This window comes from Sarcophilus harrisii, chromosome 5 (assembly GCF_902635505.1).
Source record: "Sarcophilus harrisii chromosome 5, mSarHar1.11, whole genome shotgun sequence".
In the NCBI taxonomy this organism is placed as follows: domain Eukaryota; kingdom Metazoa; phylum Chordata; class Mammalia; order Dasyuromorphia; family Dasyuridae; genus Sarcophilus; species Sarcophilus harrisii.
Window position 1 is genome coordinate 264,769,377 of NC_045430.1, and position 17,581 is coordinate 264,786,957.

The following is a 17,581-nucleotide window of genomic DNA, read 5'->3' on the forward strand; positions in this document are numbered from 1 at the left end:
GGTTTCTCTGATAAAAATATCATTTCTCAAATATAAATATGGAATTCAGTCAAATTTATAAAAATAAGAAGCATTCCCCAATTGATTAATAGTTAAAAGGTAACCAGACATTTTTAGAAGAAATCAAAACTATCAATCATCATATGGAAAAATGTTCTAAATCACTAATAATTAGAGTAATGCAAATTAAAACAACTTTAGATATCACCTCACACCTTTCAGATTGGTTCATACCACAGACAAATAAAATGATAAATGTTGAAGGAGATATGGGAAAATAAGTATACTAAGGCACTGTTGATGAAATTATCAACTTAGTCCAACCATCGTGGAGAACAGTTTAAAACTATCTCCAAAGGTATAAAAACTGTATATACCTCTTGGCCCAGAAATGCCACTACTACATTTATGTCCCAAAGAAATCAAAGAAAAAGGAAAAGTACCTATATGCACAAAAACATTTATAGCAGCTTTTTTTTTTGTTCTGGAAAAGAATTGGAAATTGGAAGAGATGCCTAATAATTGGGGAATATTTGAACAATTGTGATAGAATATTATTGTGCTATATGAAGTGACAAAAGGATGATTTCACAAAACCTTGGAGAGACATGGAAATGAATTGATGCAAAATGAAATGAACAAAATCAGAATACTGTACACAGCAACAGCAATATTATAACAGTGATCAAGTGTAAAAAACTTAGCTACACTGATCAATACAATGATCCATGACAATTTCAAAAGATTCATGATGAAAAATGATATCCATCTTCAGAGAGAATTGATAAATTCTGAATAGAGGCTAGATCATATTTTAGTTTTTTTATTTTGCTTGTTTTTGGTAACATGAGTAACATAAATTTTTTTGTGTGCCGTTAGAAGTATAATGGGTATAATATTGTATACCTTATTGATAAATAGGGGAATAACTAGAAGAAGAGAGAGAATTTGGAATTCAGAATAAAAATTAATTTTAAAATGATTACATTCTATCTGTCTATATCTATATCTATATTTTATTCTGAAGGGAGAGTTGTAAAGGGCTTTGAATGCCAAAAAGAGGATTTCATATTTGATCCTGATATCTTGATATGATAGGGAACTGTTGAAGTTCATTAAGTACCCAAGTGATATGGTCAGACCTGAACTTTAAGATTATTTTGGCAGCTGGGAGAGACTTGAGGCAGGCAGATCCACCAGCACACTGTTACAGTAGTCCTTATGTGAGGGGAAGGGGATCTGCACCAGGATGATGAGAGTATCAGAAGAGAGAAAGGGACATATCTAAGATGTTAAGAAGTTAAAATTAACAAACCTTGGCAACAGATTGAATATGAGAGGGTGTGAGATTTGAGGATAATGCCTATGTTTTAAGTCTTGGGTACTGGGAAGATGTTCTTTACAATAATAGGAAAGTTTGTTATTGGGAGAGTTTCTGGTAAAAGACAATATCTAGTTTTGAACGTATTGAGCTTAAGATTTCAATGGGGCAACCAATAACACTGGAAATGTAAGACTGGAGATTATCAGAGATTTGAACTGGAAAGGTAGTTTTGTGAATCATTAACATAAAGGTGATCATGAATCCATGAGATCAAGCAAAATAGAATAGAAGAAAAAGGAAAAAAGGATCCAGGACAGAATCTCCTGGGACTCTGACAATTAGTGAATGTAACCTGGATGAAGAAAATTCAGCAAAGGTTATAAGAAGAAAAAGTAGAATATGTGGGAGTGAAAACATAGAAAGAAGACAGTATCAAGGAAATAAGGTCGATTGATAGTGTCAAAGGCTATAGAGAGGTCAAGAAGGATAAGGATTGTGATAAAACTAATAAATTTGATAATTAAGAAGTTGTTAGTAATGTTGGAGAGAGTAATTTTTGTTGAATGATAAAATCAGAATGCAGATTGTAAAGAGTTAAGAAGATTGAGGGTAATAAAAAGGGAGGCATTTATTGTAGATAGTCTTGGAGTTCAGCCATAAAAGGGAAGACAGATATAGAATAATGGCTAATGAGAATGGATGGATCAAGTGGGGATTTTTGTGAAGATGAAAGAGACATGGACATGTTTGTAGGCAAGAGAAAAGAATCCAGTAGACAGGAAGAGACTGACGATGAATGAAAGTAAGGATGATCGAGGAGGCAATCTACTGGAGAATTTGGACTGGAATGGGATCAACTGTGCATGTAGAGGTTTTTGCCTTGTCAAGGAGAATAGCCAACTTTCTGTGTGACACAAAGGAGCTGACAGCATCAGAAGGCTTCTGGGTAATATAAAATGAGGGGGAAGAAAGAAGAGGGAATTCTTGGCAAACAGCTTTATTTTTTTTTCAGTAATCTATGGGTCAAGGTTCTCAGTTGAGGGGAGAGAGGAAAATCCCATGGGTGGTTTGAAGAGAGATGAAAAGGTTTGGAAGAGCCTTTGTGGTGAGTGGGATAGATGATCTCTAAAATACCTTCCTGTTCAAAATCTTTTGGCTCTTAAAAAAAATCTTGAAACTTTTTATATATGTTGTCTAGGGGTGAGAGTGACTAACATGATAGAAAAGAAACATGACAGATATCGAAAGGCATATGAAAAATAGATACAGTAATGTGTTATTGGTGGGGTTGTGAACTGGTCCAACTATTCTGGAGAACAATTTGAAACTATCCCTTTTAATATCCCTAATAGAAAACTGTGTATATCCTTTGATCCAGCAATACCACCACTGGGTATGTATCTTAAAGAGATCAAAGAAAAAAGCAAAAGACTTTATATATTTTTTAAATTACATATTTGTAGCAATTGTTTTTGTGGTGGCAAAGAATTAGAAATTGAGAGGATGCCATCAATTGGGGGATGGCCAAACAAGTTGTGGCATATGATTGTGATGGAATACTGTTTTGCTATAGGAAATGACAAAAGAGAAGACTTAAGGAAAAACCTAGAATTATATGAATAGACACAAAGTGAAATGAACAGAACTGGAAAACTGTTCACAGTAAACAATAATATTGTGACAATAATCAATTGTGAAAAATTTATCTATGGTCAGTACAGTGATCTGTGACAGTTCCAAAAGGTTCATGATGAAAAATGCTATCCACTTCTAAAGAGAAAACTGATGAATTGAGTGTGGATTGAAACATTTTTCCCCATTTCATTTTTCTTGCTTTTTGGGGGGATGGCGGATATAGCTGATATGCAAAGGTGTTTTGCATACTGTTACATATATAATGGGTATCATATACGTTCACTTTCTAACTGAGTAGGGAGAGAGAAAAAAATGGAACTCAAAATTAAGGAAAAAATAAATGCTGAAAAACACATTAAAATATGTGAATCTATAGGACTTCCATAAAGAAAACAGAAAAATACAACTGAATTTTGGCATCATGGGAAAAAATAATTGCCCTTCTGAACATCGTTAAGTTCCTTGGATTTTTCTGAGTTTATAAAATATACCCCCAATTTATTATTTCATTGGCTCAAGTAATTCTTTCACCATCTGAGATTGCAACTCTTCATGACTTAGCAGCTCTTCATAATCCACTGTAGCCAAAATATATTAAAAATTGAGAGCTAAGGTGATGGTGAGCCCCTTCAAATGGGGGCCCATCATAACCTTGGTAGCTTGATCTAACTTTCTAGATCTCGGACTCATATGAAAGGGCTTTTGCAAAGCTTGGATCACCTCTGTGCTAACACAAGGTACTAGAGGGAATCAGACTTCAATGGAGAAATAATTGAATGTGTGATGTTGTTGTCTTGAAGAATGGACAACTGTAGACTACTGGCTAGCCCAAATTCACAATTATGAGAGACTGAGGGAAAAGTTCTTTAGCCTATTAAACCTTTCCATTGTTCAGGAATCTCCAGGAGGTTTTCTGATGGGATGGAGTGAGGGAGAGGATATGGCAGAATAATGATCTCAGTCAGTCAAATTGAAAGGTCAAGAAATCGATGAAATATCAAGGATAACATTTAAATCGAGAATTCAAGTCTTCTGGTAACTCACTGGAAAGACTGAAGAAACAAAATGGTTTGAGCCACACACCGAAGAGAGAAACAACATTGGATAAAGCTGACCAGGCTGTTATGATTCATCAGAGATGGCTGGATGGAGGGCACGTAAAGGTCAGAATTATCCATGCGACTTATTTTGCTTGTAATCCAGAAATGAAGCCCATTAAGGTAACAGGAAAATAGTAACAAATACTTCTGATGACTTGGAGGTCTGGATTTTGGGGATGTTGCAAGCTGCTTGCGTGCTTGAAACAGCAATCTGCATGCATAATTAGGTGCCCAAATGTATGCAATCAACAATTTTGATGTGCGGTATATTTTGGTGAATCCATATTTACTTAAGGCAGATGTATACAGAAGAATTGGGAGCTCCAAAAATACAAGAGCAGAAGAATAGGGGAAAATATTTGTATGTAACAATAGGAATTTTTTTTTTAGTTGACTTCTAAATATAGAACAGTCAACATGATGTGTTGGTGTCTTTATTTTTAATATAATCTTCATTCAAAGTCTTAAAGAAACGTACAAACACATTTCAGAGGAAGCAAGCATGGAAGAAGGATTGAAACGATTCAGCTGCTCTAACTTCTGTCCCACCGTGTGATTCTCCCCCCCCCCCATGTTGAAGAGTGAAAATCTATCAAGTTCATCACCTCACCACTCCAAAGATCACTTGTCTTCATGTTTGCCTACAATCAAGGCTCAGATGCAGGAGTATTTAAAGATAGCTCTTTAAAAAAAGAATCTATTTGAATAAAACAAATGACCAAGAGGTGTAATTTTTATTTCTTTCAATGTAAGTCCTCTCAGATGATGAGGGAACTTGGAATTTCTTGGTTTGTGCATTCATTCAAATGTATTTGCTTTTTGACTTGCATATTTTGTTCACTATAAGAATAATGCCATTTTATAGACATCACAATAACTGACATTTAAATGGTGGGTTATGATTTGCAAATATTTTACATACATTATTTTCTTAGATCCCAGTGAGGCAGCCCTACAGGTAATATAATATCAATTTTATTAATAAGGACACTAAAACACATTGAGGTATAAGGACATTCCCATGATCCCATACCAGTAAGTAACGAGCAGGATTGGAATTCCATTTTCTTCTAACTCTAATACGCTTTAACAATAAGAGCTTCTCATGATAATTATATAAACATGTATGTATATATTGGATTTAACATATATTTCTACCATGTTTAACCTATATTGAACTACTTGCCATCTAGGGAAGGGCGTGAAGGAAGGGAGAAATTGGAACACAAAGTTTTGCAAGGGATAAGGTTGAAGAATTATCCACCTATATGTTTTGAAAAATAAAAAGCTTTTAAAATAAATTAATTAAAAAAAAACACAATGAGCTGCTACTCTTGTACGATATAGTGAATCTCATACTGAAGCAAACTTCCTTTCATATATATTGATCCTTAAATGGACCTTCATTCTCATTGGTATAAGCATTCCTGCTAAAGATGCAGATCTCTATTTCCTCATTTTGTATATCTATTATTCAGTCTTCCTGGAAATCCTCTGTGAGAACCTGGGAACCCTCTCCATCATTTGACACTGCAAACAAAAGGCCTACTTCCTTTTGTAGTCATACATACATCTTCTGATGACATATTTTCTGCTGCTTCTGCACCAAGTTTTGATAATAATTTTTTTTCAGCTTCCTCACATCTACCATAGGCCTGTGCTCCCCATTTATGAGAAAAATTGATATATGCGTTGAGAACATCTTGGCTAAAGGCTGAAGGGAATTGCCAAGCTTTTCCAAATTATATGCTATAGAGGTTCACATCTATATAGTCACATAGTTGCCTGAAAGGTTCAGAAAATTCTGGATCCCATTGGGTTTATTGTTTGTTGACTATAAAAACAACTGATTCAGTGGAGCAGAACACCACCCTAAAGAATCTTCTGTGACATAGTGTCTCCCATGGATCTGTCAAAACCAAATCTGATTCCTCAAAATAAGAGTAATACTTTTACTTGAAGATAATGTTCCCACTTAGATTCCTAGTTGAAAATAAAAACAATTAAACAAAAAAATCAGTTTGGCTTTTAAAAAAATTATTATTATTATTTTTACAAAAAAGAGTTAAGGTAAAAGCTGACTAATTCAGGCCCTAAGACTTTATTTCATAGTGTTGTTTTTGGTTGAATTATCCTCAAAAGAGCACTAGCTTTGAAGTCTAGATTTAAATCTTGGCTTGGTCATCTATTAATTATGTCATCTTTAGTAAAGAGATAATTTGTGTAATACCGACCTCCACGGGGTTATGTTATGATCTTCCAGAGGATGCTGAACAGGGAGTATAGAATGATGAGTTCAAATCTTACCTCATAATCTTTCTTGACCATGGGCAATTTACTTAAGGGTCTGGGGCCCAGTTTCATCATATAAAAAATGGGACAGCACAAGCTTCATGTTATTGTTAAGATCAAATGTGAAATGATGGTAACGCTTTCATCATTATTAAATGTGATATAAACAACATCCCAAACAAATGTGATATACACAAAGGCCCCAAACTTATTATTAAGGTATCAAGGAAGAGATTCTCTTCAAAGATAGGGCATTTCAATGGAAAGAACATGCTGGATCTGTGGACCTTTTCACATGGCCTGTGAACATTTTGAAAAATAGATCACTGTGTTTAAATGTATTTGGTTTCTTTTTCCTATGTATTTTTTATGCATTTATTTTTCAAAACTCAAGCAATGTATTTATCTATTGGAAATTGATCAGACATTACATTTTTATGTAATTGTATATGATTTATGCATTTAAAAACAATTTTCTTCACAGCTGGCCAAAGGAGTCTTTGACACAAAAAGGGTTAAGAACCCCTGTCTGGCTCTGAAACGAGAGGATCTGAGTTGTTTCTTACCTTCATAACCCACTCCTTGTGTGACTGTGGGCAAATGATTTAACTTACTTGGAACTCAGTTTCCTTTTTTGTAAGGTGAGGAGAATGGAGGAGCCTTGGAGCTCTAGTTCTTTGATCCATAGGAGATAATGACATGGCACAGGAGTAGTTTACTTGTTTTAGGGGGAAATGTGTAACTGCTATATAAAAGTTATATTGAGGATAATGTGATGCAGAAAGGAAGGATAAGATTTCTCAGTTTCTTCAAGTTAACCTCATATATTCATCACACCCTAGCAGGGAAATTTTCTGGGAAATGGAATTAATAGTTCATTTATCCAATCAGGAGAGGGATATCATGGAACCCGGAGCAAAGGGCATCCTTTAATATTGACCTGCATCTTAATAAGCGGGTATTTCATTATCAAGCGAGCTATTCCTGAGACCAATCTCAGGGCCACTCTCGCAAGTCCCTCCCCCTCGATGTTTCCATGAAGTTGCCAGGCAGTTCCCCAGGACAATGTGATGTTATATTTAGAAGTGTAACCTGATCACCTGACGGTGAGCCCTGATTTAAGAATTACCAAGTCTAACCTTGCCATTCATTTTTAAAATATATACACATCAAGGGAATGACTGCTGTCTGACCACTAGGATCAGCACCGAAGGCGAGCCTTGCCCTTCTGAGAGAATGTTCTTGGAAAAGGCACAACTTCCCATCTGAAAAAGGCAGCTAACATTTGGAAGAAAAAAAAAATCCAAGGCATATTGCAGTAAATGCCTGCCCCTAGCTTCTCTCCTCTCCCTTCTCCTCCCCCATCTAGCTTGGGCTCCCGACATTTATCGCCAACTAAAAGGAGCCAGACTGAGAGCCAGACATTTTCTCCCCTCTGCTCAGGTTCAAACCCGGGAGCAGGCAGCTGAGAGGGATGTCGATTTCCTGCCCGAAATTGTCTCTTGTTTTTCCTCTTTACTCCAGTTCTCCTTGTGCAATGCTGCGTGCCACGCCGCTGGCAGAGCAGACAGAGGGAGAAGGAGAGAGAGGGAGCTCCAGTCACACACACCAAACACACACTCACACTCAGACACACGCGCGCGCACACACTCACCCCAGCCTGCCAGGCGACTGCCATCCAGGAGATCGCAGTCACCAGTGGAAAGGGGGGGGGAGGTGGAGGTAGGGGGGGGTCGGGCGTGGGTAAGGGGGGGTGGGGGCTACGCCAGCCACAATCGTGTCCATGCTCGGCTCTCATCCTCGCCACCACCACCTTGCACAGGTCGGGAAATCGCTTGTTTTCCTTTGCTTTTGGGTAGCACAGGCTCTGGCCGGGGGGAAGGGGAGGGGAGGAGGGAAGCCTAGCTGGGGGAGCGCCGGGGGCTGGGGGTGGGGTCGGCGTGGGGGTGGGGTGGACATTGAACTTTTCCTCGGCGTGACCAGCATATTGGCAGTTTCCCCGGGCTAATCCCCGGCGATCTGTGGTTTGTTCTTCCAGTTAACTTTGTTCCAAAGGCTCCCGGGGAGGGGGTTTGGGGGAACTGGCAGAGCAGAAGGGAGCCAGAGAGGAGGAGAGGGGCAAAAACAAAGGTCTGGATTTGGGACCTAGATAAGGAGAGAAAGTAAATAAGCACCGCGCCCGGCTCCAGCTCCCAGGGTCTGGGCGGCCAGGCGTCAGCTGCTTGGTTCGCGTTGGCTGTTTCGGGGAGCCTGAAGGCCACCGCACCAAGGACACACAACACACAACACACACACACACACACGCACACACACGGAGGCAGCCCCACAGGCACAGGCGCGCTCTCAATGGATACAAAAGTCTGGCCGTTCTAGTGGCGAGGAGGGAGGGAGGGAGGAAGGGAGGAAAGGAGGAAGAGAGGGAAGGAGGAAGGGGGGGCGGGCGGCGGAGAGCCCGGGGCGGGGGAGAGCCGGAGCTCGAGCCCTGCCGGAGCCCGAGCCCGAGCCCGAGCCCGAGCCCGAGCCCGAGCCGAGCCCGAGCGATTGCGCCCGTGCCGGCTCCCCCAGCCATGCGTGCCGCGGGCCCGTGAAGGGAGCCGCCGTGCGCCGCTGGCTGCCAAGTCCTTGCCCCGCTTTTGTCTCGCCCTACAGTGAATCGGAAGATGGAGATGGATGTTAAGGGAGTTTCTCAGTGCCCGGAGCCCATCCCCCACTCTCAGGGGGCTGGCGGAGGCTGTCAGCAGCCACCGCCGCCGCCGCCGCCGCCGCCGCCACCGCCGCCGCCGCCGCCGCAGGATGAGCAGCCTGGGGAAAGTGCGGCCGCCGGGGACAGCCACCCAGAGAAGAGACCAAACAGCGAGAAAGAAGACAAAAAGGTAGGTCTGCCGGCCGCCCCCTGCCCAGCATCTCCGCGCTCAGCCGGGAGTCCTCGCGTCGCCTCCACCCCCCTGCCCTGGCTGGAGAGCCCCAGCCGGAGGGTGGGGTCTGCGGGCGGAGGGGCGGGGGCCGGGGACCGGGCGGCCGGGGCTGCCCGCCCGCCCGCCCGCCGGCCGGCCGGCCTGTCTGGCCGCGCGGCCGGCCGTCTTGTCTTTGCGTGTGTCTGTCGGTCTGTGGCGGGGCGGGGGTGGGGATGGGAGTGACTTTCCGAAGTGGAGGCAGCGCCGGCATGGAGGAGCCTGTCCTGGATTGCGGGCTGGATGGAGCTGTCTGGGTGTGCTCTCCCGTGCCCGGGGCTGAGGGCTGAGGGGAGGCGGGGACGGCCGGGGGCCCTCCCGGATCCAAGGGAGGAGGCTCTGCGGGGCTCCCTGCTCCCGAGCCGCGACTTCTGAAGTGGCTCCGGGGAAGCCTCGGGGGCCGGGGGCGGGGAGCCGGAGAGCGGCCCCGAGGCAGCTAGCTGGCCCGCTGTGGGGAGCAAACTTTCCCTCATTTGCCGCCTGGAGCCCTCCGGCCTCACCTGTCACCCCCTGCCCCCGGAAGGGCAGCCCCTCGTGTCTGCCTCAGCCCTGCTGTGTCATTGCAGACCGAGGGACAGCTCCTTCTTACTTAGGGAGGGACAGACAGCCTGGGAGGGAATGGAGTTCAGGGGAAGATGGTTCCAGTTTTACACTGTCCCTGCCACTCCTCTTCAATAAAGAGGGAGAAATGCATTTTTTAAAAAATGGCCATCCTGATAATGTCGGGCCAATAGACTCAGCAGCAAATGACTTTTTCTCTAAGCATTTTCTGCATCTTTACGTGTTTTTGGTGAAACTGAAGGTTAAGTGTTCCATGGAACCTGGGGAGGGGGGAGGGAAGAGGGGGCACCTGCACTGATGCTATTAAACTTGGGGAATTTGATGGGGAATCCATACCTTCCCATCCCCCCAAAAAGTTATGATTTGTGTTTGGAAGCTGGAGAACTGCGCTCAGGCCCTTTACTACATCACGATTGGGCTGATCAGTGGAAGCTGAATGGGAAAGATGTGGGTAGTGTGATGAGTTCCACTGTCTTAAGAGACAATAGTACTCAGGAAAGCTGGGAGTTGGAGACTGGTCTGGTTGCTGTGAACGCTTCTGCTATACAGGTGGATTGAATAAATACTTCAACTATGACTGGATTACACCGAGGATGCTCTAGCCACATTGAATTTCGAGTTGGGTTCACTTGACAAGTCTTAGGGGAAGAGAAAAAAAAAAGTGTCTTTCCCGAAATCACCAGTGGTCAGAATGTGTGCTGCATGCAGGAAGCAAGATGAGCATCAGAGCTGTGTGTCAATCGGGGGGGAAAATCAGTGACATGGTTTTCATGTGAAAAGCAACCCACTAAAGCACTGGGACTGGCGGTTTGTGTTGCTCTGCAGCTACTGGGGGGTGGGGGGGAAGCTGATAGCAAAGAAGAGGGAAAAAGGCAATGGATTTTAATATTCTAATATACTCAGCTTTTCAGTAACTCTTGATTTCATGAATATTTAATTGTCATGACTGCATATTTACGACTTCAGATGACTCTCCGAGCCCGCTTTTATGAAACAGCCCTCTCAGAGCAGAGTTTTTATCTAGCCGAACTTTAAATCGATGCTTTAAAATATGTTTGGGAAATAATTGCAGTCTACAGCCGGTCCTACCATCTCCATATTGTGGGTTCTCTTGGTGCCTTGAGCAGAGAAAATTCCTGCCATCAGCAGAAATCCCTGCTTACTAGTTACTCTTGGATGCACCATGCAGTCTGTCTATTTTTTTTTTTTTTTTTTTACCCATGGTGGGGAGCAGGGAAGCAAATCCAGTCCTCATATTATTGCAGGTGAAAAGAGGCCTGAAAGGGGGCTGATTACATTTAGTTAATTAACATGTGCAGATAATTGAGTATTCCACTGATGTGATTTGCTTTATGTTTGTCGGCAATTTCTTGAGGTAGAAACAAAATACTACTTTTTTTCCCTCCAGGTGTTTGCCTTAAAAAAAAAAAAATCAGACTCCATCCTCATCTCATCCCAGAAATCAGTTGGGTTAACTCTTTAGTGGCCTCTTCCTTCCTTCAAAAGATTTTCTGTTCTGTCTTTTAGAAGAGTTGAAGAAATGGGGCCGGGGCTGATGGGACATTTATAGCTGGGTTTGTCTTAAGAGACTATCAAGACAAAGTATGCATTTGATTTTTTTTTTTTGAGTGAATTCTGGTTTCAACAGTGATCAAGATTTCAGAAGGCTGAATCAGGTTATTCTTCTGTGATTAAAACTAAATCCAAACTGAAATAGATGTGTAAGTCTTGGTCATACTATGAAGAAATACACGAACACACACACATAATGGGAAGGATTCTTTAAAAAATATGAAAGTGACAAAATATATTCTTGGTTGAATCTTTGTGTTTTCTCAATAGTTACAGAAATTCAGACTGGAAATATGAGAGTCGATATTCCTAAAGCACAAACCCTTTAAACAGCATCTTTATTACAGCTGCTCTTCATTTTAACGTGACTTGTTTTGGGGAGGGACGAATTAAGACAGCGACAATATTTTCTTAGAATGAATCTTGAGGCCATTGCTCTTTCTCAGTTGTCCAGTTGGAATGAGAATAGTAGACTTAGTCCTAAGTTTGTCACCTGACAAAAAAATAGCCAGGGCCTTGTCCCAAGTTCTCAGAAAGTCTTTAGTAACCATAATAGCAGCGTCTACGGGCTATAAGGATAGACTGACCTACAAACTTTTAGAATCCCTTGTAGTTCCTCATAGAACCATTCATTTGGAGCTGGAAGGAACCCCAGGTGTTGTCTAGTTCAACCTGCTCATCTTACATATGAAGAAATGGAATCTTTGGGAAGCTAAGTGACTTTTTCAGGTGCCCACAGGTGTGAAGTCATCAGGTGACTCCAAATCTATCATTCTTTCTATTATCCTACACTGCTTCAGGGTTGTTGGGTATTGGGGAGGGATAGAAAAAAAATAGCAGGAAGTGCAATATTTTCAAAACTTTCCAAAACCAGCCTGTGTTTTATCAGGATGATAGTCACATGGGACAATTGAAGCAATGTCCCGTTTGGGAATGTCTGAGCTCGGACCAATTTACATAGTACCAGTCCTACTGAATCTAACCTCTCACTTGCTTCCTCCTAAGGTCTCACCTGTCTGTGTCCAGGTAAATAAAGCGTTCTTAAATACAGTATCAAAAGACCTACAATTTGTATGTTCATTGGATCAAGAATTGGAAGGAACCTTGACGGGTCAGCTGGTTGATCTCTGAGCTTTAGACTAGCTTGGCTTCCCCTGGAAGAAGAGGCAAGATTCCTTCTTCAGCATTAACTGTTGCCGTGCCCTCCCCGCCCTGCACTCATCACCAGTTAAGTCCCCTTTTCTTTAAGGAGGTAGCAGAGTATTGCAGGATGTCTAGACTTGGAGTAGTGCTTCTTTGTGGTCAAATCCTGCCCCTGATGTTTACTGGATGAGTGTCTATGGGCAAGACAGATGACCTCTTCTGGCCTCAGTGTCTTTATCTTTTGAATGGGGATATTGAAATCTGAAGTGCCCACCTCGAAGGATACTCTTGAAGCTTAGCTGAAATCATCTATGGGAAGTCCTTTGTAAACGTCAGAATACTATCAATACCACTTGTTGTTTTTCCCTAGTTTTCCTATACTCGGATAAGAATAACTGGTCATCACCATTCAGGCGTAGAGGCTCCAGATATCTGAAGAAAGTTACAGATTCGGCCTTCACCATTCTTTTGTCCAGGTTTAATAATCTTGGGTGTTTTAATCATTTTTTTCCCTTTTTCTTTAATCCTTTGATTTTCTTCTACCATTTTTTATGTTCAGGAAAGTAACTTCTGAACTTTACATACTCTCCTACCTCAGTTTTTAATTAAAAAATTTTTTTGCAACTCGTTTTTAATGAGAATCATGAGAAAATCATGGAGCATCAGAGCAGTAGAATGGAAATAAACTGAGCCTTTCCAGGAAATTCTCTTACTCTTCCTGGCTATGTATTCCTGCTCAAGTTAGTTAACTTCTTACTTCTGAAGACTCTCTAAAGCTTGAAGTTGCAGATTGAACTTGTGGAGGAAATTTCCACACTGGGAATTCTCTAAATCAATGAAATTCATAAAATAAAATTTTAAAAATGTGAATTATCACTTATGGTGTACTTTAAGGTTTGCAATGCACATTTTCTACACAATTAAGTCTAACAATAGACATATGACACATATGCTATAGATATACTAGCTGGAGGATATAGTGGATAAGGCATTGGAACTGGAATCAGGAAGACCTGAGTGCAAATCTAGATGCTAACTTCCTTAATCTCCCTATCTGCTTCAGTTTCCTCATCTGCAAAATGGGGATAATGAGAGTATCCAGGTTTCCAGGCTTCTTGGGTGGGATCCAATGAAATAATTGTTTTTAAAGTAATTTGTAAAACTTAAGGTGATACATAAATACCAGATCTTTTTATGCTTGCTGGTGCATTTCCTAAGTTCTTGTTTGTCTTTGGATCCAGCTAGGGCTCTTAATCCTTAGAAAAAGAGTGGGAAATGGCTTTCCCCTTTCCTGTCCGGCCCAACAATTTGATTTTCTGTGACTCTGATCATTGGTTAACAGGTGTGCTTTATGGCCAATAAGTGGGATAGCATGATTTAATTTAACAGACATTGTGGCATAAATGCTGGAGATACGCAGACAAATTAAAATAGGCCCATTCTTTGGGGAGAGATAGGGAGGAAGGAGGTTAACTGCATACACCCATAGAAGTGAATACACAGTTTATGTGAAGTAATTCCAAGTGATACTAGAAAGTACTCGGAATTCTAGGATCAAAAAAGTATTCATGAAGACACTATTTTCTTGGAAGGTAGGGATTCTAAGAGGTAGAAGTGAGGAGAGAGTATATTCTAAATTAGTATAGGACAGGGTTGGAGAGGTTACTGCTTGTGGAAAGGCACAGGTAGGAGATGAAAAATCATATACAAAGAATACAAGTAGGAAAAGTTCTTTAAAACAGAGGGTATGTGAAAGGGAAGTAATATGAAATCAAGATTGAAATATATCTAGGAGGCAGATTATGGAAGGGATCTACCAGGAAGGATCATATATACATGTGGTGTTCTGTGTTGTTGTTTTTTCAGTATAAAGTAATATACTGCTAATTCATTTTATCAGATTTGATTATAATTTTGTTTAGGTGAGGGCAGAAAGTCCATTGGGGCTCCTGCCTTAGGTAGTTATGACAGTTTTACTGGTTCACACACTCCCTGTGCTTTGGATTGTATGAGATGTGAAAGCCGTTATCTGATGTAACCAGCTGTTCTTGATTGGTGCAGAGAGTTGGCAGGACTTTCAGCTTATCGTACTTGAAGTTACAAAGTTTTAGGATCTTTTTTCCTACCTGGTGAGTTTTCCCCTTGAGGTGATTTGAAGGCTAAATTTGACATTTGGGGAAAGACCACATTTTTCTCTTATTCTCCAGAAGTGTGGCCAAGCTCAAAGGTCAAGTGTCCCATCCTGCTGGGAACTGGCAGAGTGAGAACTTTGAAAGATTTGAAGAGTATTGACAGCTGGTGGGAACTAGTCTTGGGAAAGCTTATTACTCTTATGTTTTCTTTTCTTTTGTAAGAAAACAGGAGAGAGTGTAGGGAAGTTAGCAGAGTTACACAGTAAACAAAAGTTTGATGCTAATCACATTTCTTGTTTTTGTTCTTGTTTTTCTCCTCTTGTTCTTGTTCTTCTCTTTCTCCTCATTCTTCTTGTTATGTTTCTTCTTTGTAGGAAGGAATGAATTAGGTAACATGGCACAGAGGAATCAGTATAAGATCTGAAGTCACAGAACTTGAATTCAGATCTCCAGTTCTGCCATTTGCCATCTCTGTGACCTTAGACTGATAACTACCTCTTTGGGCTGTTTTTTCCTGATCCAGAAAACATAGGACAAGAGTTCTTAACCTCAGGTTCATAAATTTGCTTTTCTAAAAAAATGATAAGTATTTCAATATGGTTTTCTTTGTTATCTTATGCATTTTATTTTGTGTTTAAAGAGATTTTTCTGAGAAGGGATCCACAGGTGTCACCAGAAAGCCTGCTCAAAGGTCCCGGGGCACTAAAAAAGGTGAAGTATATCTAGAGTAGATGACCTCAACGAGTTCTTTGGGAAGATTACCTATGAGTTGTATGCATCATGTGAGAATCCAGCCAGTGGACACAGAGTATTAGGCCTCAGTTTATCCCATTCAATCTTTCAAGGAAAATTTCACATGGTAAGTTTTCTTGTACATCCTATATTTAGCCTGTGGAGGCTTTTAGTAAGTGCTTATTGACTTGTTGAATATATATATATATATATATATATATATATATATATAGAAAAGGAGAAACTGGAGAGTGGAATGTCACAGGGAAAGGAGAGGGGGTTTGTTGCCCAGTTGGCTGCTGGCAGCTTTCTCCCAGCTTCCCTCCTGGCAGGGCTGTTCTTCTGATATGAATTGAATGAGGGGTAAGGCAGGTGAGTGGTTAGCAATCACTCATCTCTCCCTTTTCCTTGTACTCTACTTATCTGTAGAGGGAGGGAGGTATATCAGGAACTGAGTTAGAGTCAGCCCCATAACTGACATTTATGAGTTGTGTTAATCCAGGTAGATCACTTGGCTTCTCAGTGCCCTGAGTGACTGCAGAACGAGCTCTGATCTTCGCTCCTATTAATGCCTCCCTATCTTCTTTTAATTCTCTCCATCTCATTTGTCACTAGTTATTTACCTGCTGTCTCCCCGTTCTGATGGTAAGCTCCGGGAAGGCAAGGACTGCCTTTTGTCTTTGTATGGTATTTGCTTAGCACACAGTAGGTGCTTAATAAATGGATGTGGTAGAGGGCTGTTTGCTAAGAGTTCCACATATTTTCGAAATCACAGGTTCTGACTCCTACTCCCATCCCAACTTCTTTGTACAATATCATGTTGCATATAAATTCACTAATGGCAGGAGCTTCTTATGTCTTTAGTAAATGACTTGAAGAAGGGAAATAGACATGGTTATAGCTCTTTTCTACTGAAGATCAGGTTCTCATCTCTGGCAGAAGGGATGAGTTTGGATTCTGGTGAAGGGGGCAGCCATGTTTCCTGAGTCATGTAACTGATGTGGGAAAACATCCTGTAATCCTGTTGTTGACTATGAAAAAATCCTCAGCATAATGTGGCAGTTTGTAAGTTTCGTGAATATTTGATTTGTACAACCCAGAAAAGTTGACTTTGTGTTCATCCTCTGACTTCTGAAACCTAGAGATGCTCCCCATCCTTTCCCCAGTGTCCAGGAATTCCAAATTGAGTTGTTATTATGCTAACAGCTTCAGTTAATGATTTTCCAGATGGAATCCTAATACTTGATAGGAAAGAAGCCCTGCATAGAGGGCAAGCCCTTTTCTGGAAATCGGAAGGTAAAACAATAGCACTAATAAATAACATTTTTATGACGCTTTCTTTCGCAAACACTTTCACATATTAACTCATTTGATCCCCATCTTTTGAAGTGGGTGCTATAGTTATCTCCATTTTACAAATGAGGCACAGAGAAATTGTGACTTGCACAAGCTAATCACACAGCTAGTAAGTATCTGAATCAAGATTTGAACTCTGGTCTTTTTGACTTCAAGTCCTGTGTCTTATCCACGGTGCCATCTAGCTTCTAGACTTAGGTTATAGTCCTGGGTCTTCTAACTGTCATTTTGGGCAAGTTGTCTTTCCTCCTATGGCCTCAGTTTGCTGATCTCTAAAAGGGAAGGAGAAGATCGGACCAGATGATCTCTAAGACCATGCTAGCACTGTAACTATCTACAAATGTTATTTTTGGCCACATAGTCTGAAGATAAATAGGAAGAAGATGATACCTTGCTACTGGACTTCACATTTGTTCTTGTACCTTACTCCCACCACTGATATGCATGTGAGAATTTGGAAGTTGAAAAGCTCCTTGACCATGAATCTGAAAAGCCCTAGATAATTTGTTGGAAAGGCAGATTCTCAAACAATGTTGATACAGTTTATCCATAGAGTTGATACAGTTTAGCAATTGAACCTGAGCGGGGAGCCACAAGGGATTTCTAATCCTAAATCAGAGTATAGTTTCTAACAGAGACCTTGTCCCTAGTGGAAAGGAAATAGTTACACAATTGAGTTAAGCTTGTGGTGCCAGCTAGTTGAGGTTGTTGTGTGTTCTGAAAAAGAAAACTCAGCCAGAAATACATTTGTAGCAGGAGCCTGGCACAAGAGAGAAGGTGCAA

At 41.2% G+C, this 17,581-nt stretch overlaps 1 protein-coding gene across 8 annotated transcripts in view; it reads left to right on the plus strand.

The window, feature by feature from the left end:
• Positions 1-17,581, plus strand: part of RBMS3 (RNA binding motif single stranded interacting protein 3) — a 1,441,154-nt gene that overhangs the window by 55,666 nt on the left and 1,367,907 nt on the right. For 6 of the 8 annotated variants that reach the window (XM_031938179.1, XM_031938177.1, XM_031938180.1 and 3 more), the window contains exon 1: positions 8,398-9,224. In XM_031938179.1, the coding sequence (XP_031794039.1) occupies positions 9,012-9,224 (213 nt within the window). In that variant the 5' untranslated portion in view covers positions 8,398-9,011. Of the gene's footprint in view, positions 1-8,115; positions 8,174-8,397; positions 9,225-17,581 lie in introns of those variants that run through there. The other 2 variants (XM_031938175.1, XM_031938176.1) reach the window with 2 other exon arrangements.